The 26,757-nt window shown below is 31.5% G+C and overlaps 1 protein-coding gene across 1 annotated transcript in view; it reads right to left on the reverse strand.

Annotated features, from left to right (window-relative positions):
* Positions 1 to 11,109: 11,109 nt before the first annotated feature.
* The window catches only part of LOC132743677 (JNK-interacting protein 1-like), a 60,910-nt gene continuing 45,262 nt past the window's right edge, over positions 11,110 to 26,757 (reverse strand). Inside the window, exons 8-11 of the mRNA XM_060732230.1 lie at positions 17,700 to 17,804; positions 15,580 to 15,659; positions 11,999 to 12,097; positions 11,110 to 11,647 (exon numbers count right to left, since the gene is read on the reverse strand). Of these exons, the coding sequence (XP_060588213.1) occupies positions 11,575 to 11,647; positions 11,999 to 12,097; positions 15,580 to 15,659; positions 17,700 to 17,804 (357 nt within the window). The 3' untranslated portion in view covers positions 11,110 to 11,574. The remainder of the gene's footprint in view (positions 11,648 to 11,998; positions 12,098 to 15,579; positions 15,660 to 17,699; positions 17,805 to 26,757) is intronic.

Here is a 26,757-nt window from a genome sequence, read left to right on the forward strand (position 1 = left end):
TTTTTTCAAAGAAGATTTTTTAAGTTTTGTTAAACACATATAAGAAAAATCAATGACCCCCGGGGCAGGGCCAATTTTGACCCCAGGGCTCTTATTTGAACAAACTTGGTAGACATCCATTAGAACATGTTTCATGCTAAATATCTTAGCTCTAGCTCTTTGGGTTCTTTAAAAGAAGATTTTTTAAGTTTTTACTATATGCATATAGGGAAAATCAATGAACCCCTGGGTCGGGGCCAATTTTGACCCCAGGGCTTTTTTTTAACAAACTTGGTAGACACCCATTAGAGGATGTTTCATGCTAAATATCTTAGCTCTAGGTCTTTAGGTTCTTTACAAGAAGATTTTTAAGTTTTTGCTATACACATATAAGGAAAATCAATGACCCCCGGGGCGGGGCCAATTTTGACCCCAGGGCTCTTATTTGAACAAACTTGGTAGACATCCATTAGAACATGTTTCATGCTAAATATCTTAGCTCTAGCTCTTTGGGTTCTTTAAAAGAAGATTTTTTAAGTTTTTACTATATGCATATAGGGAAAATCAATGACCCCCTGGGGCGGGGCCAATTTTGACCGCAGGGCTTTTATTTGAACAAATTTGGTAGACACCCATTAGAGGATGTTTCATGCTAAATATCTTAGCTAAAGGTCTTTGGGTTCTTTGAAAGAAGATTTTTTAAGGTTTTACTATATACATATAGGGAAAATCAATGACCCCCTGGGGCGGGGCCAATTTTGACCCCAGGGCTTTTATTTGAACAAACTTGGTAGACACTCACTAGAAGATGTTTCATGCCAAATATCTAAGCTCTAGCTCTTTGGATTTTTTAGAAGAAGATATTTAAAGTTTTTTCTTTCGGTTGCCATGGCAACAAGAGTTCTGCATGGAATTAAATTCTTTGAACAATTTTCAAAGGTGACCACCAAAGGAACATTCATGTGAAGTTTGGATGAAATTGGCTTAGTGGTTTATGAAAAGATGTCATTTAAAGTAAAAGTTTACGGACGACGGACGGACGCCGGACGAAAAGCGATCACAAAAGCTCACCCTGTCACTTTGTGACAGGTGAGCTAAAAATGTTGATCAATACTGCTTCTCTTTTAATTTTAAAATTTGCTGTTCATTTTAAACTTACATTAATTATCGTGAATGTTTATGTTTTAAAAATATGTAAAAAGCTTGTTAATTAATCTTCTTATCACTCAAGGACCAGTGTCCAAGGCTTATGAGACACTTTTATTTATGTACATATTTACTCAAATTTCACGATCCAATGTTTGTAAAATGTGTAACATTAAATGTTATAATTCTATTACTTATGAATTGTAGTACGATATTAATATATTTTACTTCTATGCATGTCACCAAGCAGCTCGACCACTGCCTCCGTATTCTGAGCCATTTCAATATAAAGTTGCAGCCAGTAAATGGCAATTATCATTTATTGAATGTTCCCGCAAATATGTCTGTTTTAACAAGAAGGTACCCTTGGAAAAGTACATGATACTTAATTCATCCGTACTAAACAGTGGTGGACCGTACAATTCCTTAAGCCCCGGTCACATATTCACGAATAATGCCACGGAAGAGCTACGGTTTAATCGTTTACGGAAATGTGAAATTCCGTAGTCCGCTACGGTTCCAGTACGGACACACAACGGTATAAGTACGGAGTCCGACGGATTAACCACCAAAATCCCCCGGAGAGACACGGATTGTTACGGACCGACACGGTTTGATGCGGAGCGACACGAATTAGGACGGACGCACTACGGATACACTACGGTCTGCTACGGTATAAGCACGGGTTAGTACGAATAAGTACGGTCTGATACGGAGAAGAACGAATTGATACGGAGAAGAACGAATTGCCACGGATCTATACGGACCTAATACATCCTTCCACAATCTCTTGCATGCTCATTTTCAAAATGCCTCACAAGAAAGGAACACCTGGAAAACGAATCGCAGAGTTTAATGATTTCGGCGGAGAGGATTCGACCTGATCGCGTCTGACCCCCGAGACACATCAGGTCCGATAAAAGTGAATTCTTGAAGGACGCTGTCCCAGATCCTCAACAAGCCATGAGAGCCTCATACTAAACATGAAGCGGTCTTCGTAAAAGCCAATCTCTAGTCCACCATCTCGCCTGTCCTCTCTAACCTGATTAGATATGGACTAGTAATCATTAAAAAAAGTGTTGATCAAAACTGCTTCTCTTTTAATTTTAAAATGTGCCGTTTTTTTACAATAATATTTATTATCGGGAATCTTTATGTTTTAAAAATATGTGAAAAGCTTGTTAATTCATCTTCTTATAACTCAAGGGTCAGTGTCCAAGGCTTATGAGACACTTCGTTTTATGTAGATTTTTACTCAAATTTCACGATCCAATGTTTGTAAAATGTGTAACATTAAATGTTATTATTCTATTACTTATGAATTGTAGTACGATATTAATATATTTTACCTCTATGCATGTCATCTAGCAGCTCGACCACTGCCTGCGCATTCTGAGCCATTTCAATATAAAATTGCAGCCAGTAAATGGCAATTATCATTTATTGAATGTTCCCGCAAATATGTCTGTGTAGTACCTTTGGAAAGTACATGATACTTAATTCATCCGTACTAAACAGTGGTGGACCGTACAAGTCCGTGTTACCGTATAAGACCGTGTTAATCCCTGCCTCTCCGTAGTACAACGTATTACGATCGTGGCTTTCCGTATTAATCCGTATTAAAACCGTAGCTTAAACGTAGGGTAACCGTACTAAAACGTAGTTCTCCGTGGAAACCCTTGACAAGTTGGTGGGCTACGAATCAGTACGGACTAGTACGGTTTTCGTACGGACCAGTAAGTATCGGTACGTTTTAATACGGACTAGCAGGGATACGCTACGGTTGATTTTTCCGTAGCAATTTTTTGTGCATGTTCAAAAATTGTCAAGGATCGCTACGGATATACCAGGACTATTACGATTGATTACGGTTACAATACGGAGAGCTACTGACCAGTACGGGTAGCTACGGACGATGCCGGAAATAATCCGTGGCTGTTCCGTGGGCGTATTCCGTGAATATGTGACCGAGGTATCTATATAACGCACGCACGCACGCACGCACGCACACACACACACACACACACACAGATGAAACCGTTTTTCCGATTTGTCAAATTCTCAATCCAAAATGAAAGTATAAACGGATGCATTCGTATAAAGTATTTTCATTGGTCGTGTCAATGAGAAAATACTGGTGGTGAGGAAAGTGCAGGAGAAAATCCAGATTCCCTCGTGATGAACATTTGTAACACTCTTAAGACTGGTCTGAGTCTTGATGATATTGACCGGTGCCATAGAGTAGGTAAACCTAAAGAAAACGGATCACGAGACATACTTGTATAATTTATTTCTTACAGAACCCGCCAGAAGCTATACATTAAACGAACCGATCTAAAAAACCGAGCATGGATTACGCGGCACATACATTAACGAGCATCTGACCCAGAAACGTTCCAAATTGCTTTTTGAAGCCAGAAAACTAGCAGGGAATGGAAAGGTCCTAGGTGCATGGTCAGCGGACGGTACGATACTCGTCAAGATATTATCATCGGGCGCAAATCCAAGTGATGACAATCCTTGTACTGAACTTATCCGCATCAAAACCAGCGACGACTTAGCAGCTTTTCACTGATAGATACAAACTTTTGTTAAACAGTGTACTATACGTAGTATATCGTAGTAACTAGTATATACCACCTGTGACTTTCTCATACCTGATAACTATTGAAGCATATCACTTTAGAAAAGTGTCCACCTAATTATATCATTGTAGGCTTCATACTGTACTATGCTGTCAATATTCACTTATTATTATTAGTAAACCGTTTTACTTTTGGTAATGCGTTGATATATCCTTGTTTATAAACATGCGAGAAACAAGATTGTAAATGTTAATTCTTTAACAGAATTTAAAACACCTTGCAATATATACGTTATGAATGTTTACTAAAATATTTTTTAACCACTGTTAATATTCACTGATCAAAGAAAAACACACTTGTATATTAAACTTGAACATTCATATAAGTATCTTAGTTTAATACTGCGAAAATTATCGCAGATATGTAAACTTCATGTTCCTATTATAAATAAATATTTAAAATTTACAACTTGAGCTATAGGAAACCTAATTGATTGATACTTTTTTGCGTGATTTTACTATTTCTTGCTACAGTTAAACTTATACGAGTTGTTTTTGCTAGCATCATACATTACTTAATTAAATGATATTTGATAGTGTTGTATGTCAGTAATGTGTGACAACATGTTACTTTAATTGATGCTATTAGATGGTGTATTATTAAAATACAAGTATTTATAAGTATGCTCTTAGTTAAATATGTAAATATAACCGTCAACTCTCCCATCGTCAGACTGGCCAAGAGGCTGACTCGGTGTAATTTTGGCCTGGCTGTGGAAACGTACTTTTCTATATTTGTATGTATATACTTATACTGTTATATATTTATTTATACGCCTTTGACGCGGCTTAGAGAAGTCTGTTTACTGGTGTTATGTACATAAATGTATGATTGATAATATCGTATTTTTTGTTGTAGCTGTCTCATTTTTGTAAGTGTATGCATACTAAAAATATTTATATTTATGCAATTTCAACTTGATGTTATAAAGCCTGATATCATTTGTGTAACAGACAAATATAATTACGGAAAACATTATACTTTGCACGTGCGTGCATATCAATACTGGTGTACATGTATTTACATAAAATCTGGTGACAGGACCAGTGGCTAAACTTCACACTATATATTTTTGCACCAAAAGATGTAGTTGCGGATCTCAAATTATTTAATGCTTTACAAGACAAATAATTATTGACAGCTTATTGAGATCTCCCTTTTTCTACTTTTTTTGTTCATTACATACATATTAAATTATTTAACGGTTTACAAGACAAATAATTATTGACAATTTATTGAGATCTCCCTTTTTCTACTCATTTTGTTCATTACATACATATTAAATTATTTAATAGTTTACAAGACAAATAATTAATTACAATTTATTGAGATCTCCCTTTTTCTATTTATTTTGTTCATAACATACATATTAAATTATTTAATGGTTTACAAGACAAATAATTATTGACAATTTATTGAGATCTCCTTTTTTCTACTTATTTTGTTCATTACATACATATTAAATTATTCAATGGTTTTCAAGACAAATAATTATTGACAATTTATTGAGATATCCTTTTTTCTACTTATGTTGTTCATTACATACATATTAAATTACTTAATGGTTCACAAGACAAATAATTATTGACAATTTATTGAGATCTCCTTTTTTCTACTTATTTTGTTCATTACATACATATTAAATTATTCAATGGTTTTCAAGACAAATAATTATTGACAATTTATTGAGATCTTTTGTTCATTACATTTATATACGCTTTCTTTCCAATTATTTATTATTAAAATATAACTGCACATTAATAACTTTAAAATGAATCTCTTAGTTCTTTTGTCATATTATTCTATCTCACACGAATCACACTTACACATTATGACTTATTTTAATTTTCTTTTTTACTTTTTGATTTTTTACTTCTCAAAGACCGACTTGATTTATCCTTTACTCTCGATAGTTATTTCACTGTCCATTATTTACATAAATGAACTTTCTGTGATGACTGGTGTGTCTTGTATGTGTTTTGAACAAGGTATAACATGAAGATGAAACCATTGGCCAAACCAGTCATCATAAATTCTTTCAAACTTAACTCACATTGGCGATTCTATGTAATATTTATAGTTCTTATATACATACACCTATCAATACTATCTTCCATGTCGATAATGCAATCTCTACTCACTCATCAGAACTAAATATTAAACTGTGCATTCAGATTCAAACGCACACATCCTATGTCTGCAATTCACCACAGAAATGTCACATTCTCATATGTTATAATATATTGTCTCTGCTAATAAGCATCCAATGTTCACTCTTAGGATTTCTCATGTGTTTGATATGCCTTTCTGGTGATGTGCATCCTAATCCTGGACCAGACGTTTCTAGATCAAATTCAAGTAGTTCCCTTTCTTCCAAATCCAGCATAGCCTTGACAGATATTTCCTCTTATTTTTCTTTTATGCACTACAATGTTCAGAGCATTAAACATAAACTAGATACGCTCTTTGCCGAATTCAAGGACTTTGATATCCTCTCTTTCTCTGAATCATGGCTAGATAGTTCTACACCAAACAGTGATTTAATCTTTGAAGGCTTTCATGAACCAGAAAGGAAAGATCGGTTAGGGGGCAGTCACGGAGGAGTGCTGTTGTATGTAAAAAGCTACTATCGTTATTTGCGTCGTCATGACTTGGAAATTCAAGGAGTTGAGTGCATTTGGGTTGAAATTTTTAGCAAGACAAAACGCTTTCTCTATGGTACTTACTACCGCCCACCTAACACTTTTACTCTACAACACTCCTTAATCGAAGATTCCTTTAATCTTGCTGTTGATTCCGGTATACCAAACATCATAATCACGGGAGACTTCAACATAAACATGCTTAATTCTACTGCCTCTAGAAAATTAATCTCACTTAGTCAGCAACTTTCTCTTACTCAACTTATTTCAGAGCCAACCCACTTTACTGAAAGCTCCAACTCACTAATTGATATTATTTTCACATCGAATCCTTTATTCATATACACTGTTGGTGTTGGTGAGCCTTGTCTAGACCAACCTGTCCGCTATCACTGTCCTGTTTTTGGCCTGATAAATTTTAATAAACCAAATACTCACACTTATACAAGGCATATATGGCTGTTTGACAAAGGCAACTATCAACAACTTCGAGAACTTGCAGCTTCAACAAATTTGCACCAATTTAAAGACCAAAGCATAGATATATACGCACACAAAATCACAGAGGCCATAATAGATATATCAAAAACAAGTATTCCTAACAGAAACGTAACCATTAGACCAAATGACCCACCCTGGTTTCCTCCTAATTTAAAAATACTTATCAGACAAAGACGTAGATATTACAAAAAGCCAAACGCTCCAACACAGAACACGATTGGTTGCAATTTAGGACACTTCGCAACAATATTGTATCAAAAATAAACATTTCTAAAGCAAATCATATACAAAATCTTGCAAATAATCTTAAGACATCACAGCAAAACACAAAATCATGGTGGTCCTGCCTGAAATCATTTATAAAACCCTGTTCCTCTTCCTCTATTCCTCCTCTGCAAAATGGTGATATTTTAGCTGAAGACGAAAAGACAAAAGCAGACATACTGAACGACTTTTTTTATTGACCAAACACTTTTAAATGAACCAGAGCAAACTGCTGCGATTTTCCAGCAAAATGAACCTTGTACATCAAATATGGAACCCTTTTCTATAACACCCGATGAAATTTCACTTGTCCTCAAACACCTACCATTAGGTAAAGCAGCAGGTCCAGACGGTATAAATAATAGAATTCTTGTAGAGTTGTATAATGAGCTTTCTACTCCTTTAGCTGATTTGTTTAATGAATCTCTATGTTCTTTGGTTTTTCCCATATGTTGGAAAGAAGCGTTTGTTTCGCCTATATTCAAACCTGGTGACCGGTCTATTCCTGGAAACTATCGCCCTATATCTCTTCTTTCTACAATTGGTAAAGTTTTCGAAAGAATTGTTTTCAAACACACTTTCAACTACCTCCACTCCAACAACATTCTAACACCTTTGCAGCCAGGCTTCATACCTGGTGACTCAACAACAAACCAGCTAACATATCTGTACAATTTCTTTACTGAAGCAATTGACGCAGGAAAGGAAGTTCGTGCCGTATTCTGTGATGTTAGTAAAGCATTCGACAGGGTGTGGCATAAAGGCCTATTGTTTAAACTTAAATGTATCGGCATCAATGGAAACTTGCTTTCATGGTTCTCATCCTATCTCCATGGCCGCAGGCAATGCGTTGTTATACCTGGCGCACATTCTAAATGGAGCACTGTTAAAGCAGGAGTACCTCAAGGATCTATTTTGGGACCTCTTTTGTTCTTAACGTATATAAACGACATTGTTATCGATATACAAGCTAATATTCGCCTATTTGCTGATGACACGAGTCTATATCTAATTGTAGATGATCCTACCTCTGCTGCTACCACTCTTAACTCTGATCTCTCTACTATCTCCGACTGGGCCAAAACCTGGTTGGTAAAGTTCAACCCGAAAAAAACAGAATCTCTTATCTTGACTCGCAAAACTGGCAACCAAGTCCATCCGCCCTTAGAGATGAATGGTGAGACTATTCAAGAAGTTACTCATCATAAACATCTTGGTGTATTTTTCTCTTCTGATCTCAGATGGAATATTCATATAAACTATATAATTGAGAAAACCTACAAGCGTATCAGATAATGAAATGCGAAAGTTGAAATTTATCCTTGATCGTCATTCACTGGAAAAAATGTATATGTCTTTCATTCGTCCTCTTTTAGAATACGGTGATATTAACTTTGATAACTGTACATCTCAAGAGAAGGAAACAATCGAAAAGGTTCAGTACGAGGCAGCTCGTATTGTAACGGGTGCAACCAAACTTGTCTCAATTTCCAAACTTATGTCCGAGGTAGGGTGGGAATCCCTTGAACCTCGTCGTAACCAACACAAAGTTGTTCTTTTTTATAAAATGACCAAAAATCTTGCCCCTCCTTATTTTTCTGAAATGCTTCAAGTTTCCACCAATGAACAATCATATCACTTACGAAATCAAAACTATTACAGGGCTCCTAGAGCTCGTACCACGCTATATTATAATTCCTTCTTGCCATCCACAACTCGAGCCTTAAACAGTCTTCAAAGTGACGTTCGCAACTCTCCAACATTATCGTCATTTAAAAAGAGTATATCTCCTAACATTCAAAAGCCACCGAAATATTTTTACTATGGCAAAAGAAAACTCCAGATTTTCCACACACGTCTGAGGACCAACTGTAGCTCTTTGGCTGAAAACCTTTTTTTCTAAGAATATCATACCTTCGCCTCTTTGCGTCTGTGGACAAAGGGAAACAACTCGTCATTTTTTTCTCGACTGTCCTCTTTATAAAAACATAAGACCTCAGTTGATAAACTGTATAAGCACATACTGTCATGTTTCACTAAAAACCATTCTGTTTGGTAACACGACACTTACATACTCAGATAATGAGAAAATATTCCTTGCAGTTCATAAATATATTGAAAAATCGAATCGCTTTGACTCTCCAATAATTTTCAACTATCATTCATCATATTTTTCTGTTGTTTTTTTTCTCCTTCTTTTTCTATCCCATTCTTCTTTCTATCTGAACTTATCAAACTATTATCATTATTAGTCTTATTTTGCTTTTCTTTAAATAATTGATATATCTTATATTTATTTATTCATTTTCGATGCAAGTTGTAACACATCAGCCTTCTAAGTCAACAAACGACAATTTATTTCGCCTTATTTCGCACATATATTTATTGTACATTGGGAAAAGACTTCAATAAGCATTAGGTTGCTTCCAGTCTAATCCTTTTCTTGTTTTGATTGTAAATATCATGTATGTAAATATGCTTATGTGAGAAAGAATAAAATATGTTTAAACCAATGAGAAAATAATCTGCACAAAAAATAATAGGGAAAGCACTTGCATTACGATTTGGAATTTGGCATATCGGAAAAACGGTTTGTTATAGTTTCATATGATGTTTTGATTGGACAGTTATTACAAATAATAATATAATTTTATCATATTTATATGCACAATACAAAAAAATATTCATTCATTTCGAATAAACTGCCGTTTAGTCGGGTAATTTTGACAAAAACCCCCCAGCGGTCAGGTCTCTGTCGACACTTGCGGTGACTTCGAGATTACATATCTTCTTATTTAATTGAAATGATTGTATTGACAGCTTTATTTCCTTTAAGAGTAATTGATTCCCTACCATTTGGTACCAAGATTTTGTAGTGACCAATCAACGCGCCGAACAACCTATGTTATTCCCTGCGGTATTGGTACGCGTTTAACTTTTGAGGCATGGAGGAGCACGTGACCTGTTTTCGGTACATGGAGGAGCATGTGATCTGTAAACCGTACATGATTGGTCGAAAACCTGGCTAAATACCGTTTGCCGGTTGGGAATAAGTCAGAATTACACCTACTCTTAAGAACAAAAAACTATTACGTGATATTTTTAATTTTCTATAATTATGTTACCGTTTAAGGTGAAAAAACCTGAATGATTTGTTTGAAAATTATCAATGTTTCTTTAATATGTATCTCAAAATGTTACAAACAATAAATTGTTTATACTGAAAATCTACAAAATTAAAATATTCGTAGTGGCATCTGCCATAATAAATAGAGATATTTTCTGCGAAAACTTGTGTGTTTGCTTTATTTTTTTTTTTTTTTTTTGCTCGGAATTATTCATTAAATGGTAGGCCTATTTAATCATTTTCTTAAAAAAAAATAATCGTTTTATGTTCGACCTTCTCCGGTCATCAACGGTCACCAGTTTCCAAAGACCTTCTTCTATATTGATCGATTATTGTCAGCTATATTCCTGATACAAACGTTTATTTATCCCCCCCAAACAATGTCGTAAATGAAATATCTTTATATCATTAAAAATGTTCCCCGCAGGAAACAATTTTACTTGTAGACCAATTCACTTTAATGCAAAATTATGCCAACCAAACGCAAGGGATATGTCCGAAACATTCCGCATTATCTATGAACGGAAAATTTATCTAGTTTTATAGATAAATGTCTATTATTTAACTGGTAAGTTTTAGCCCTTCTGGACACTTTTTAATGTTTTTTAGAAGTTAGATACTTATTCGTTTTTTTATTTATCGAACAGAAAAAATATCTAGTTAGTCTAATTAATATCTGTCATTTACCGCGTTAACACGAAAACTAACTAGTTAGTTAACGGGATAATTATATGGTTAACTGTTTGTAGAAATATTCCTCAATAAACAATAGATCGGAATTAAGTAAAGCATAATGTTAGTCTGCTTTCAACTTCATTGTTATATTTATTTTTCAAAGAAACAATATCATGACATTAGATGAACATTACCTTTGTCTGTTTCGTTTCACATATATTATTCTTGTCCTAGTGTATCATCTGATTACATTACTGATAATACAGCTATTTAACCGTCTTAATATATATAGGTTTCGAATTATCCAGAAAAGAACGGTAAGCCATAATTTACGATAGGCCACTTTTTATTCACTGTCTGCGTGGTTCCTTACATCAAAATACGTATGTGTACATAAAGTATTCTATTTCGATTCGTTCTATATAAATGTGGAAGAATATTCAAACTAAACATTAGATCATGTATCTAACATAGATTTTCATACCCTAAAGTATTCGTAATTCTAAGAAAGTGGATGTGAATATCGTCCTCTTGGATGAAACACCAAATATTACAAACGTTTATGACTTTAGAATATGAAACTGCCTGAAGCTCTTTATTCCATATAAATGTCCTCTGTTGGGTGTGTAAACGCCATGTATTCCTGGTAGAATTTCTTAAAAGCAAGGCTGAAAAATAGGTACTAAACATTCATTCAAGTTATCGCTTTTGTAACTGCATGAATAGCATTTTTTTCAATATAAGTATGTAATGAAATATAAATGAATGATGCACTAATATCAGTATGTTGATAAGAAGCATACAAATATAACCATTCCTAACATACAGCAAAATCACCAATCCTCTTTCAATCTATTTTATTGTTTAGTTTATGAATACTGCATTGAACACCCTCGACGAAATTATTAAAATCATCTTGAAAATTATCTTTCAGACCTTATCATTTTTCTTTTGCTTCTGAATAAATCATGTTTGACCTATAAATCAAAAATAAATTATTTCTAATGTTTTTTACTTACCCGACGGCGTCGGTAACTGAACGAGTAGATTTTTCTCCTAGAAACACGTGACAAGCATATCTGTACTGATTTGGATGTTTCGTGATGAAAGCAAAGTACCTTTAAAGAGAAAAAAGAAGATCAAGAACTTAACAAAAGGGCCATGAGGGTCCTTAATTGCTCACCTGAGGATATAATTTACATGGACATATTTATAAAACTTTTTGTTTGGGTTTTTTTCGGCGCACTAACACAATATAGGTCAATTGCACCGAAACAGGAAAGGAAAGATGATGTTGGCTAATCTCGTGTGTAACAAACTTAAAACAAAATCTGGGGTCAAAACAATCTCACCTGTTGGAGCATAGAATCCAATAATTCGAACCCATTTAGTCGTCTCACGCAGGGATATACAGTAAATCCAACCTCTTAACCACAACGAGAACAAGATTTAATTATTAGGCATTCCTATAAGGTCTCATCAATATTCGTCAAACGGTTGAGATGGGGATGACACCTAAGTCTAATTTCTATATTTTAGCAAGTACGCAGCTATTTTGTTCACCAGACTGTAATAATTTAATCGTCTTTTTGTAAAGCACACCTAAAGACAATTACTATCAATCAAATCAAAATTTGCGGAGCAGTTGAGCAGCAGACATGAGTTTAGTTTGTTTTATTTTGTAAAACACAAAAAAATTATATCCATGTAAAGTGTCATAAATGTTTTAGCTCCGGTCGCTATCTTGTTCAGCAGACTAGAATAATTTAAGCATTGAGTTTTGTAAAGAACATTACGAACCTTACGTTCGTTCCTGTAGACTTTCGATCAGTTGAAAAAGAAATTTTCTATACGCAGCACATTTCTTTCTTTTTTTACCTCTGACAGGCTAGAACCATACCAATTTTTAAAGGACCACCCAATGACCATTCTTGTCATTCATTAAACAAACTAACATGGTTGTAGAGATGTAGTTAAAAGCTTATTTCTCTTTTTAGCTCTGCCGACCATCTTGTTGAGTTTTGCCAAGGACCACCTACTGATCAGTCCTGTATAGGCTTTTATTAAAGTCTGTATCATCGTTGAAGAGAAAATGTCGTAAGAGCTTACTCGTATTTCTATTTTTAGGTTTGGTTGCCAGCTTGTTCAGCAAACTAGGACAATTTTAATAATTCTAGTTCAAGACCACCTTATACTTATGTCTGTAGAGTTTTATTAAATCTACTAAGCTGTTTAGGGGGAAATGTTGTAAAACATGTAAAAAGGTCATTTTCGATTTTTAGCTATTGCGGCCATTTTTTTTCAAAAGACCGGAACCATTTTAGCATTTTAAAGGGCCATCCAATTTTCATTCCTCTAGAATTTCATTGGTTGCAGAGGAGATATAGTTAAAATGTAAAGAGGATATTTGTTTGTTTGTGTGTAAGATGAAATTTTATTTCATCGAGTGAGCTTTAAAAACAGTATTCTCACGAGTGGCGTACACTCAAAATTTCTTTTTATTTTATGCTTAAAAACAAGTTAAAACGAAATTTTCCTTAATATTAACTTTAATATTAAAATCTGTTTTCTCCATTGGTAGCCTCTTTATTTGTCGAATTTCTCATAAAACACAAGAAGCCTTGGGCTGAAAAATAAGTTCGACTATCAACGTTAAATGGGGATGATATTAGTCATTTTATTCAAATAATATGAAAGGTCACTTGTTTTTAAAATAAAAAACAAACATTTCTAGAAGGAGTAAAAGTCAAACCATCCATCCATATTTCTGTTACTTACGGCGAATTTATATTAGACTTGGCTCTGTGTAATGTAAGCGGCAGCCATTTTTAAATGTTGTGTATTCCATGGGAGGAAAATAATTGTGTTTGATTCATAGGGATATCATTTGGATTTGTTAGACATACATCTTTTAAGAAGAAAGAACACTTTTTTGAGGATTGTTACAGACAATTAATAAGTGTTGACAGATGTTTAAAAATTCAAATCACGGCTAGGAAATGGGAACACATGGACTTTTTGAAAGGATGCTTTACAAACTTACGAACGCTTGGTTATTTACTTATTTTTCGAGCTGATATCTGTCATTGCTTTTTAAGTTATTAGGCCTACTACTTCATGTTCTAATCTCTAACCTTTGTCCATTCAGATAAAAAGATTTGTTTTCTATATACATGTTACCAAAAGCTATGACCCCCGGAGCGGAGCCAATTTTGAGACAAGTGATAAAAATTAAACAACATTGGTAGAGGACCTATATAGATGATATCATATACCAAATATCAAAATTCTAAGCCTTGTACATTCCGACAAGAAGACTTTTTTTTAGGTTTTAACTATATGGACAAAATGAAAACCAATCATCCCCAGGGTGCGGCCAATTTTGACACCAAGGCTATAAATTGAACAATCTTGATATAGGTCCACTGAACAATGATTCATGCCAAATATCTAACCTCTAGCCTTTGTGAATTAAGAGAAGATGTTTTAAAAAGTTTTTACTGTGTGTACATAATGAAAATCAATGACCCCCGGGCGGACCAAACCTCGACCTCAGTGCAATATAATAATAATAATAAAATCTTCATTTATTATTATTATTATTATTATATTGCACTGAGGTCGAGTTTTTGCCCGCCCGGGGGTCATTGATTTTCATACAAAGTTTACACAGTAAGAAAGTATACTTATTAGTAGGCCTTCTGATTTAACAATAACAAAGAAAGAAAAAAAATGTAGATCTATACAAAATTTAAAATCTTTTTGTATAAACAATTTTTTTTATATATTCTGGAATGAAATGGTTAGATATTTTCATTCATTCGTCCGACTGACACTCATATTAATTATAGTACATGTAATTATAGATAAACTTGTAAAGGTAATGATTAAAAAAAAGAAAAAAAAAAGATGATATCAACATTTACAACAATTAAAATATAAATTGATCAATTTTCATCACGTATTTAACTGTAAACTAAGAAAATAAATTTTACAGTTGTTTTTGAAAGATTGTAACGTCGAACATTGTTTGATAGTATACTTTGAACAATTTTAGTAGAGGTCTACTACACAATGTTTCATGCCCGGGACAATGCCAATTTTGACCCAAAGGCTATAAATTGAACAATCTTGATAGAGGTCAACCAGACAATGCCTTATGCAAAATATCTATGATCTAGGCCGGATGGGTCTTTAGACGAAGAATTTTCTTATAATTACTTTTGGTTGCCATTGTAACCAGATTTCTGCACGGAATCAAATTCTTTGAATAACTTTGGAAGCCATTCACCCAAGGAACAATTCTGGCAAGTTTTGTTGAAACTGAACACGTTGTTTTTAACAAGAATATTCTTTTAAGTTCACTAAATAATCTATATAAAACTGAGGCTTCATGATTTATTAGGAGTCACTTTACCTCTTTACACCGGACACAGTGTGATCTCAATAGCTCACGTTATAATCAGGTGAGCTAAAAGCAATACTTATCAGCATTCAAAACATAATTTAAGACTCTCTATCAATACAACTATATATATACAGTTTTGTAAAAATAAAAATTTGTTAAGTTTTGTTGTTGTTTTGATATTTTAATTCTTACCGTTCATTTCTGGGATGGTGTCCACAAAAAGTTATGTTTTTCAAAGCGAAAAAATGTGCAAATGCTTCAAGATGTTCATGCTGAAAGAAAAAAGATTCACTTTATTATATAAATACCCAGACTTCCATATCAGTTATTTGTTATGACAGGTATATTTCAGGAATGCATCATTACAATTATTCCCTTACGCATTGCAAATTTCAGTGTGTTAATATTTACGTGTGTATGCTACAGTTGCATACAGCAGATTTAAAAAAAACTACATTCAGAATTTAATTAAACTTTGATAAACTTGGTAAATGTATCTTACAATATGGTAACAGAAACATATAAAGCGGTTTTTCGAGTAACCTGTCCTAAGTGCATTCGATTTTCATTTTGATTTCAGGTCAGTTCAAGACGAATAAGTTCTGATAAACCTTATTTTCACTTTTTTTTAATTCATGTCTTGGTCACAACACACAATATCTAGGAATTCCAATAAATTTGTGAGTCCCTTTATTCAGTTTAATTACTGAAACTTAACTTTCTTAAAAAAGACAATATGTTTAAAGACAAGAGCCGGGCGGGGGCCGGCAACGTCCGACTTTATTACTTTTTCTTAAAGCAAATACATAAAAGGTTTAAACAAATCTCTAGAAAGAAAATTAAATAAAACAAAATTGCATTTGTGAAAAATGCTATGCCACCGCATTAATACAACACTAAATAGTAGTGTAGGAACATATTTTTTGTTTGTTTCTATTCAATTGAACATTGCCATTATGCATAGATTCATAAGGCTTCACTACACAATGTCTCACGCAAGATATCTTTACTCGAGCCTTTGTCAATTCAGAAAAGAAGATTTTTCAAGTTTTTTACTAATTACATATATGGAAAACCTATCACCCATGGGGCAGAGCAATTAAAACACTAGGGGCAAAATGTAAACAAATTTGGTAGAGGACTTTTAGATGATATTATATACCAAATATCAAAGCTTTAAGCCTGGTACCTTCAGACAAGAAGGTTGTTTAATTCTTTACTATAGTAAAAATCAATGACCCCCGGGGCGGGGCCAATTTTGACCCCAGGACTATAATTTGAACAATCTTTGTAGAGGTCTACCAGACAATGCCTTATGCAAAATATTTATGCTGTATGCCTTGTGGGTCTTTACAAGACGATTTTTTAAAAATGTATTCTTATAATTTCTTTTGGTTGTCATGGCAACTGCATTTCTGTATGGAATGAAATTCGTTGAACAACTTTGTAAGCCCTTCATCCAAGGATTAATCCTGGCAAGTTTGGTTGAAATTGGATCAGTGTTTTTTTTACAAGAGATTTTTAGTTCACGATATAATCTATATAATCTATATAACACACAAACATAAATACATACACACGCACGCACACACACACGCACGCACAGACATACAAGTTTGACGTTCCTAGGCCTAAGTGTTCTTTAGTTATTGATCGGAAACCGTTTTTACCTACAAGGTCAATATGACTTTGACCTTCGACCCCTTGATCCCAAAATCAATAGGGGTAATCTGCTGGTCAAGAACAGTCATCATACCAAGGCCTAAGAGTTCTTTAGTTATTTACCTTAGGCGAGTTACCAACGTCCCTCGCCCAAGGGCAGTCTTGCATGGATCTGGACTTTCTGTGTATGTATTTTTTATTTTATTAGACTTTGAAAATATCAGGGACCATATTTGTTAAATAATTTGCCTATAATAATTATATAATTAAAATTGAACTCATGTTTTTCGAAGATTGGGCTGAGAGATACATAAAAAATGTTTAAACGAAAAAGAAAAAAGTTGCCCATCCTGGAGTTTGAAGCCATGCCCTCAGTTTCAATGCATTTGACAGTAATCCTTGTCTATTGGAATACTCTTCAAAGCAGAGGTTTTGCATTTGGGGGGGTTAATACCGTAACTCGATATCTTAACTCACAGTTTAACTAGTACACTCAAAACAGTGCTGGTACAACAAAATAATAGTAATAAAAATACAAATGAAACTGACTTAACAAGAAACAGTACACTGCATTAAAAAAATATATATATATAATTATATAAATTCTAATATACATTTTAAATATAATCTAGTAATTAAATTATGCCTACCCCAGATTTACTTTTATCGAACATACGTATTCCGTATTGGCTCACTTCTAATGTACATATAGGGGGAGGTAATGAAGTTTTCACTGCACGTCTTGAAAGTGCGACCTGGAGATGATAACAAAATGATAATTTATTGACATACAAAACTAATGACATAGACAGAAAATAACAAAAGTAAATCTTAAATCTTTAGAAATCTGTATATTTTAGCAAATCTGTATATTTTTAGTAAATCTGTATAATTTATTAACTCTGTACATTTTATGTAAAAATGTACATGTATATTTTCAGTAAATCTGTACATTTTAAGTAAATCTGTATGTTTTAGCAAATCTGTTTATTTTTAGTAAATCTGTATATTTTAAGTAAATCTGTATACTTTTAGTAAATCTGTACATTTTTAGTAAATCTGTATATTTTTAGTAAATCTGTATATTTCAGTAAATCTGTACTTTTTAAGGAAATCTGTATATTTTAAGTAAATCTGTATATTTTAGAAAATCTGTATATTTTCGTAAATCTGTATACTTTTAGTAAATCTGTACATTTTAGTAAATCTGTATATTTTAGTAAATCTGTATATTTTAGTAAATCTGTACATTTTCAGTTAATCTGTATATTTTAAGTAAATCTGTATATTTTAAGTAAATCTGTACATTTTAGTAAATTTGTACATTTTCAGTTTATCTGTATATTTTAAGTAAATCTGTATATTTTAAGTAAATCTGTATATTTTAGTAAATCTGTACATTTAAGTAAATCTGTATGTTTTAGCAAATCTGTTTATTTTTAGAAAATCTGTCTATTTTAAGTTAATCTGTATACTTTTAGTAAATCTGTACATTTTTAGTAAATCTGTTTAATTTTAATAAATCTGTATATTTTTAGTAAATATGTATATTTTAGTTAATCTGTACATTTTAGTAAATCTGTATGTTTTAGCAAATCTGTTTATTTTTAGAAAATCTGTTTATTTTTAGTAAATCTATTCTTTTAGTTAATCTGTACATTTGAAGTAAATCTGTATATTTTTAGTAAATAAATCTGTATATTTTTAGTAAATCTGTAAATTTTTATTAAATCTGTATATTTTTTGTAAATCTGTATACTTTAACTAAATATGTTGTACATTTTTAGTTAATCTGTAAATTTTTAGTAAATCTGTATATTTTAAGTAAATCTGTATATTTTTCCGTAAATCTGTATATTTTAGTAAATCTGTATATTTTAAGTAAATCTGTATATTTTGGTAAATCTGTATATTTTTAGTAAATCTGTATATTTTAGTTAATCTGTATACTTTTAGTAAATCTGTATATTTTAGCAAATTTCTTTATTATCCCCACCCGAAAAGGTGGTGGGGGATATAGAAATAGTCTCCGTCCGTCAATCTGTCCTTTCGTCCGTCCTTCCGTCCAACATTTTTGTCCGGAGCATATCTCAAAAAGTATTTGAGGCATCAACTTGAAAATTAATAGGTGGAAAGATCATTTTAAGAAGGAGTGAATTGCATAAGAATGATAACTAAATCCTTCATAATTTTCCAGTTTTGCCCTTTGTTATTTTTCAAACTTAAATTTTGTCCAGAGCCTTATTCAAAAAGCCTTTGAGATATCAACATGAAACTTCATAGATGGATAGATCTCACTGAGAACTCTATTCTTCATACTTTTTTGAGTTATTGCCCTTTGTTTGTGTTTTCATACTTAATTTTCACCTAAGTGGAGCATAACCAAAAAAGTTTTTGAGATGTCAACATTAATCTTCAGGTGGATATATCTTATTGAGGAGAAATGCTGTGCGCAAGAATGATAACTCTACCCTTTAAAATTTTTGAGTTATTTACATTTGTTGTTTTTCATACCTTATGTCCAGAGCTTCTCTCAAAAAGTGTTAGAGGTATCATCTTGAAACTTCATAGGTGAATAGATCTCATTGAGGAGCAGTGCAGCAAACAAGAATGATAACCTACCCTGCATAATTGTTCAGTAATTGTTATTTTTCACACTTAATTTTTGTCCAGAGCATAACTAAACAAGAGGACCCAGAGGGCCCTGGATCGCTCACCTGAGAAATAGGTCTAAAGGTCAAAGTGTAGCCCCTTTTCACCCCAGAAGCACAATTAAAAAACAAAGGACAGCTAAATGTGAAAAAACATTTGTACACTGTCACCAAAGAAGTTTTTGGGTAAAATTATTTCTAAACCAGTGGTTAAGATGTTGTTTGGATGTTGTTGTTTTCTAATTTTAACTCTGACAGCCATTTTATTAAACAGTTCAGCCTGTCACTAAGTGAGAGGTGAGTTAATGAAAAGATGATAGAAAAAGAGAGGCAAAACAAACATTTGACCTGGCTGGGGATTGAACAGTCGACCTCGCTCCCCTGGGGCGGGACCAATTTTGACTCTAGGAGTTTTATTTCAACAAACATGGTAGACATACACTAGAACATGTTTCATGCCAAATATCTATGCTTTAGGCCTTTAAGATTTTCACAAGAAGATTTTTAAAAGTTTTTACTATATACATGTATATATAAGGAAAATCAATGATTCCTGGGGCAATGTCAATTTTGACCCTAGGGCTTTTATTTGAACAAACATGGATCTTTTTTAGTTTTTACTATAAATATATATAAAGAAAATCAATGACCCCCTGGCCCAGGCCAATGTTGATTCTATGGCATTTATTTGAACAAACTTGGTAGACATCCACTAGAAGATGTTTTATGCCAAATATCTATTCTATAGTGGTTTTGGATTGTCACAAGAATTTTTTTTAAAGTTTTTACTATATGCATATAAGGAAAAGCAATGACACCCTGGAAGGGGGTCAATTTTGACCCTAGGGCTTTCATTTGAACAAACTTGGTAGACATCTACTAGAAGATGTTTCATGCCAAATATCTAAGCTCTACCTTTTTTGAATTTTCACAAGAAGATTTTTTAATTTTTACTATATACATATTAGGAAAATCATGGACCCCTGGGGCGGGGCAAATTTTGACCCTAAGGCTTTTATTAGAACAAACTTGGTAGATATCCACTAGAAGATTTTTTATGCCAAATAGCTAAGCTCTAGCTCTTTTGGATTGTCACAAGAATATCTATTTTAGTTTTTGCTATATACATATCAGGAAAATCAATGACCCCTGTGCCAATTATGACCTTCGGGTATTTATTTGAACAAACTTTTTAGACATCCACTAGAAGATGTTTCATGCTAAATATCTTATCTATAATGCTTTTAGATTGTCACAAAAAGATTTTTTAGGTTTTTACTATATACATATCAGGAAAATCAATGACCCCCTGGGGCGTGGTCAATTTTGACCCTAGAGATTTTATTTGAACAAACTTGGTAGTTATCCACTAGAAGATGTTTCATGCTAAATATCTTATCTATATTGCTTTTGGATTGTCACAAAAATATTTTTAAGTTTTTACTAAATACATATAAGGAAAATCAATGTCCCCCTGAGGCGTAATCAATCTTGACCCTAGAGATTTCATTTGAACAAATTTGGTAGACATCTATTAGAAGATGTTTCATGCCATATATCTAAGCTCGAACTTTTTTAGTTTTTCACAGGATGATTTTTTAAGTTTTTACTTTATACATATAAGGAAAATCAATGACCCCTGGGACGGGGTCAATTTTGAGCATAGGGTTTTTATTTGAACAAACTTGGTAAACATCTACTGGAAGATGTTTCATGACAAATATATTAGCTCTACCTCTTTCAGTTTTTTTACAAGAAGATTTTTATAAGATTATCTTTCGGTTGCCATGGCAACCAGAGTTCTTTATGGAATTTACCGTAATTCTTTGAAAAACTGTGGTAGAGCTTCATGCAAGAAACATCCCTGCAAAGTTTTAACAAATTTGGCCATGTGGTTTAGGAGGATAATTTGTTTAAAGAAATTGTTGACGCTCGCACGGACGGACAGACGGACGATTGACGACGGACAATGGGCCATCAAAAAAGCTCACCTTGAGAACATTGTCCTCAGGAGATATCAACATGAAATTTCATGGGTGGATAGATCTCACTCAGGAGGTGTGCAGTGCACAAGAATGATAACTCTACCCTTCATAATTTTGAGTTATTGCCCTTTGTTATTTTTCATACTTATTTTTTTTCCTGAGTGGAGCATAACTCAAAAAATATTTGAGATGTCAACATAAATCTTCATAGGTTGAAAGATCTTATGGAGGAGAAATGCTGTGCACAAGAATGATAACTCTACCCGTTATAATTTTTGAGTTATTGCCCTTTGTTATTTTTCATACTTTTTGTCCAGAGCTTATCTCAAAAAGTATTACAGGTATCAACTTGCAAGTTCATAGGTGGATAGATCTCATTGAGGAGGAGTTCAGCGCACAAGAATGATAACGCTACCGTGCATAATTTTTAGTTATTGCCCTTTATTATTGAAACTTGAAACTCAAAATATAATTAGGTGTCTAAGTACTATGAGAAGTGAAGTTAGCAATAACTGTACGACTGATTGACTTTATACTAAGAGTAATGTAAAGTGAATAATAACTGTAACTCTCTTTTGGATTTTCATCTTTTTTCGTATTGTTTTTTCTGGGAGCCCATTGTTTGATTTCATATATATTTATTCTTGATAACTATATAAAAATGGTGTACTTTGTAGGAGTTTTTTGTATTTTGTATTTAATGTTGCCAGAAGATAGTTTTTAAATCTAGCTGTTTTGGCGTATAAAGGCACATTGAGGCATGAGACATCTAATGCCATGTCAAGTATGAATGATGATACATTTTTTTATTCACAAATATTATACATAATAATACATAATTGTACATATATACAATGAGATAATTTAACAAATTCAATTTGAGATATTCATATGTTATAGAGTTACAACATACATATACACACAAAGTGAAAAAAGATTGAAACTATCTAGAGGTTAGTATATATCTTTTAAAAGTTGGAGTATTTTGTCAAAAAAACAAAAACTTTTGTCATCAGGTATTTATAGTATTGATACATTATTTCGAATACTGTTTTAAACAGTTTTAATATGTTAAATTCATTTGACCAATTATTACGACAAAAGTAAGCTTTAAATATACTAAATGCTACAATGGTGAGTATAACATTTATGTAAAAGTATTCTTCTTGAGATATTTTATAACCGAAAATAAGGATGTCTAGTTTACGTATATTTCTTTGAATTCCGAACTCTTGAAAAATATATAAAATTTTCTCCTAAAATACATTTACTGCCAAAAGATGTTGATAATCTTCTATTTTATTGCATTTATAACAGAGTGGAGATGAGACCATTTTCCATTTATAGCGCGTTTCTTTGCTTGTAAAGATCATGTTAATTACTCTAAATTTGAATTGTTTATAACGATTGTCAGAAATTCTTGTAATGAATTTATATATATCATTCCAGTTCAGTTTTCTCTCATATTTATTTGACCAATACGAATTTGTAGCGGTTTTAATGAATAGTTTGTTTACTTATATTTGATATATTGTTTTTGAATCTATCAATTCAAAAAGTCTGTTATTTATCTTAAGACGTTTTTCTGTTTTTATTTTTGTTTGCGAAGAGTGAAACGTTTTCATAGTTTGTTTCCACGCTAGAGGTATAGCTTTAAAGAGCAAGTTTAATTCAACGACACAGTTGCTTATTTAAAATAACATTTTGATCTATTTCATCCGGATCATTAAGTAAATCATTTAAAAAATATATATTCGATTTATTGCCCCAGATTATTTGTTTTCTTATTTGTTCAAATGTCAAATTTTGATTTTCCTTATGTAAATCGCGAGTTTTTATCCATATTTTAATAAGTTCTTGATAAAATTCAGTCACATTACTACAATTGAGACTTTTAATAGTGTCTGTATTACTATAAAATATTAAAAAATTGTCACCAAAATCTTTCAGAAGGTGTTTCGGCATTAATTTCCAGTTTGCTTCTGATTCATCAGTTAAAGCTTTTACCCATTTAAGTTTTAAAGAAGTCATATATGAGTCTAAGTCTAGCATATCTTTATCTCCTTGTAATTTATTGCCTATTAAAGTTGCACGTTTTACTTTTTCTTGTTTATTGTCCCATAAAAATTTGAATATCATTGTATTGATTTCTTTCACGATACTTTCTGGCACAACTTAAGAATGAAACAGATAAGTAAATTTAGGTATCAATAACGATTTTATAATTTTATAATTTGAACTTTTCCACACATCGTTAACTTACGTTTTAACAACCAGTTTTTTTTATTAGACTTTGACATTCAGTTAGTTTTGACTGCCAATTGAGTTTAGAACACTCTTCGTATTGTATGCCAAAATAGACTCCTAGTGTTTTAATTGGTTTATTCGGCCATGTTATATTTCCTACTTTATCACTTCGTGATTTACTTCTTCCAATCCACATTGCTTAAGTTTTTTGTTATTTTTTGCTTTTGAGTTGTAACCCCGAGTTTTTGCCAAAACACTCTACTAGATTTATTGCATGTTCGGATTTCAGAAAAAGAGTAGTATCATCAGCAAGCTGTGCTATTTTAATTTGTTTATTATTATTTTCGAATTTTATTCCTTCTATACTGTTCGAGTTTCTTATTTCAATGGCCATTATTTCAGGAGCTTATATAAATAAAAGAGCACATAATGGACATTCCTGTTTAATACCTCGATTTAAGTTAAATATCTCTGATTTATGTCCATTGTTAATACATGATTTAATATCATTATAAGATGTTTCGACCCAGTTTATAAAACCAAATTGTTTAAGAACATTAATTAAAATTTTCTATTTTAGAGTATCAAAGGCCTTACGAAAATCTAGAAACATTATTGCACCATCTATTTGAAGTTTTTCTGAAAAATCTATTATGTCTTGTATTAAACGTATGTTATATCTGTTAAATCTGTTTTAATATAACCTTGTTGGTCTAAGCTTACTATTTTATGAATAACAGTTTGCAATCTATTGGCAAGAGCAAGAGTTGCAATTTTTAGTAAATCTGTATATTTTAGTAAATCTGCATATTTTAGTAAATCTGTATTTTTTAGTAAATCTGTATATTTTAGTAAATCTGTATATTTAAGTAAATCTGCATATTTTAGTAAATCTGTATATTTTAGTAAATATGTTTATTTTAGTAAATCTGCATATTTTAGTAAATCTGTATATTTAAGTAAATCTGTATATTTTAGTAAATCTCCATATTTTTAGTAAAATGTATATTTTTTAGTAAATCTGTATATTTTAGTAAATCTGTATATTTAAGTAAATCTGTATATTTTTAGTAAATCTGTATATTTTAGTAAATCTGTATATTTACGTTAATCTGTATATTTTAGTAAATCTGTATATTTTAGTAAATCTGTATATTTTTAGTAAATCTGCATATTTTAGTAAATCTGTATATTTTAGTAAATCTGTATAGTTTAGTAAATCTGTATAGTTTAGTAAATCTGTATATTTTAGTAAATCTGTATATTTAAGCAAATCTGTATATTTTAGTAAATCTGTATATTTTAGTAAATCTGCATATTTTTAGTAAATCTGTATAAGTTTAGTAAATCTGTTTATTTGAGTAAATCTGTAAATTTTTAGTAAATCTGTATATTTTAGTAAATCTGTATATTTAGTAAATCTGTAAAATTTTAGTAAATCTGTATATTTTAGTAAATCTGTATATTTTTGTAGATCTGTATATTTTAGTTAATCTGTATATTTTAGTAAATCTGTATATTTTTGTAAATCTGTATATTTTTTAGTAAATCTGTATATTTTAGTAAATCTGTATATTTAAGTTAATCTGTATATTTTAGTAAATCTGTATATTTTAGTAAATCTGTATATTTTAGTAAATCTGTATATTTTTAGTAAATCTGTATATTTTAGTAAATCTGTATATTTTTAGTAAATCTGCATATTTTAGTAAATCTGTATATTTTAGTAAATCTGTATATTTTAGTAAATCTGTATACTTTTAGTAAATCTGTATATTTTAGTAAATCTGTATAGTTTAGTAAATCTGTATATTTTAGTAAATCTGTATATTTAAGCAAATCTGTATATTTTAGTAAATCTGTATATTTTAGTAAATCTGCATATTTTTAGTAAATCTGTATCATTTTAGTAAATATGTTTATTTTAGTAAATCTGTAAATTTTTAGTAAATCTGTATATTTTAGTAAATCTGTATATTTTAGTAAATCTGTAAATTTTTAGTAAATCTGTATATTTTAGTAAATCTGTATATTTTTTAGTAAATCTGTATATTTTAGTAAATCTGTATATTTTAGTAAATCTGTATATTTTTAGTAAATCTGCATATTTTAGTATATCTGCATATTTTAGTAAATTTGTATATTTTAGTAAATCTGTATACTATTAGTAAATCTGTATATTTTAGTAAATCTGTATAATTTAGTAAATCTGTTTATTTTAGTAAATTTGTTTATTTTAGTAAATCTGTAAATTTTTATTCAATCTGTATATTTTAGTAAATCTGTATTTTTTTAGTAAATCTGCATATTTTAGTAAATCTGCATATTTTAGTAAATTTGTATATTTTAGTAAATCTGTATACTTTTAGTAAATCTGTATATTTTAGTAAATCTGTATAATTTAGTAAATCTGTATATTTCAGTAAATCTGTATATTTTAGTAAATCTGTATATTTTTTAGTAAATCTGTATATTTTTTATATTTATTAAATTTCAATATTTTAAGTACATCTGTAAAATTTAGAATTCTGTACACGTTAGCACATCTGTATATTTCTAGCAAATCTGTTTTTTTTTTTAGTTAATCTGTATTATTTGGATTTATTCTGAATATTTTAAGCAAATCCAAATATTTTAGTAACTCTAATTATTATTTTTGTTTTGAGTGAATTACTGATTTATCCATAAAAATAATATTTGATAATTTCAAAGTGAAACAAGAGAGTGCTATTCCATGTAGATTTGATTAAGATTTCTGGAAAACGTAAAGTTGTTATATTTGTGTTTGAAATTAAGCTGTGGCGGTGTTTCCCAGTTAGCGATTT

Source organism: Ruditapes philippinarum, unplaced genomic scaffold (genome assembly GCF_026571515.1).
Source record: "Ruditapes philippinarum isolate M1 unplaced genomic scaffold, ASM2657151v2 ctg485_1_1_1_1, whole genome shotgun sequence".
NCBI classification, from domain to species: domain Eukaryota; kingdom Metazoa; phylum Mollusca; class Bivalvia; order Venerida; family Veneridae; genus Ruditapes; species Ruditapes philippinarum.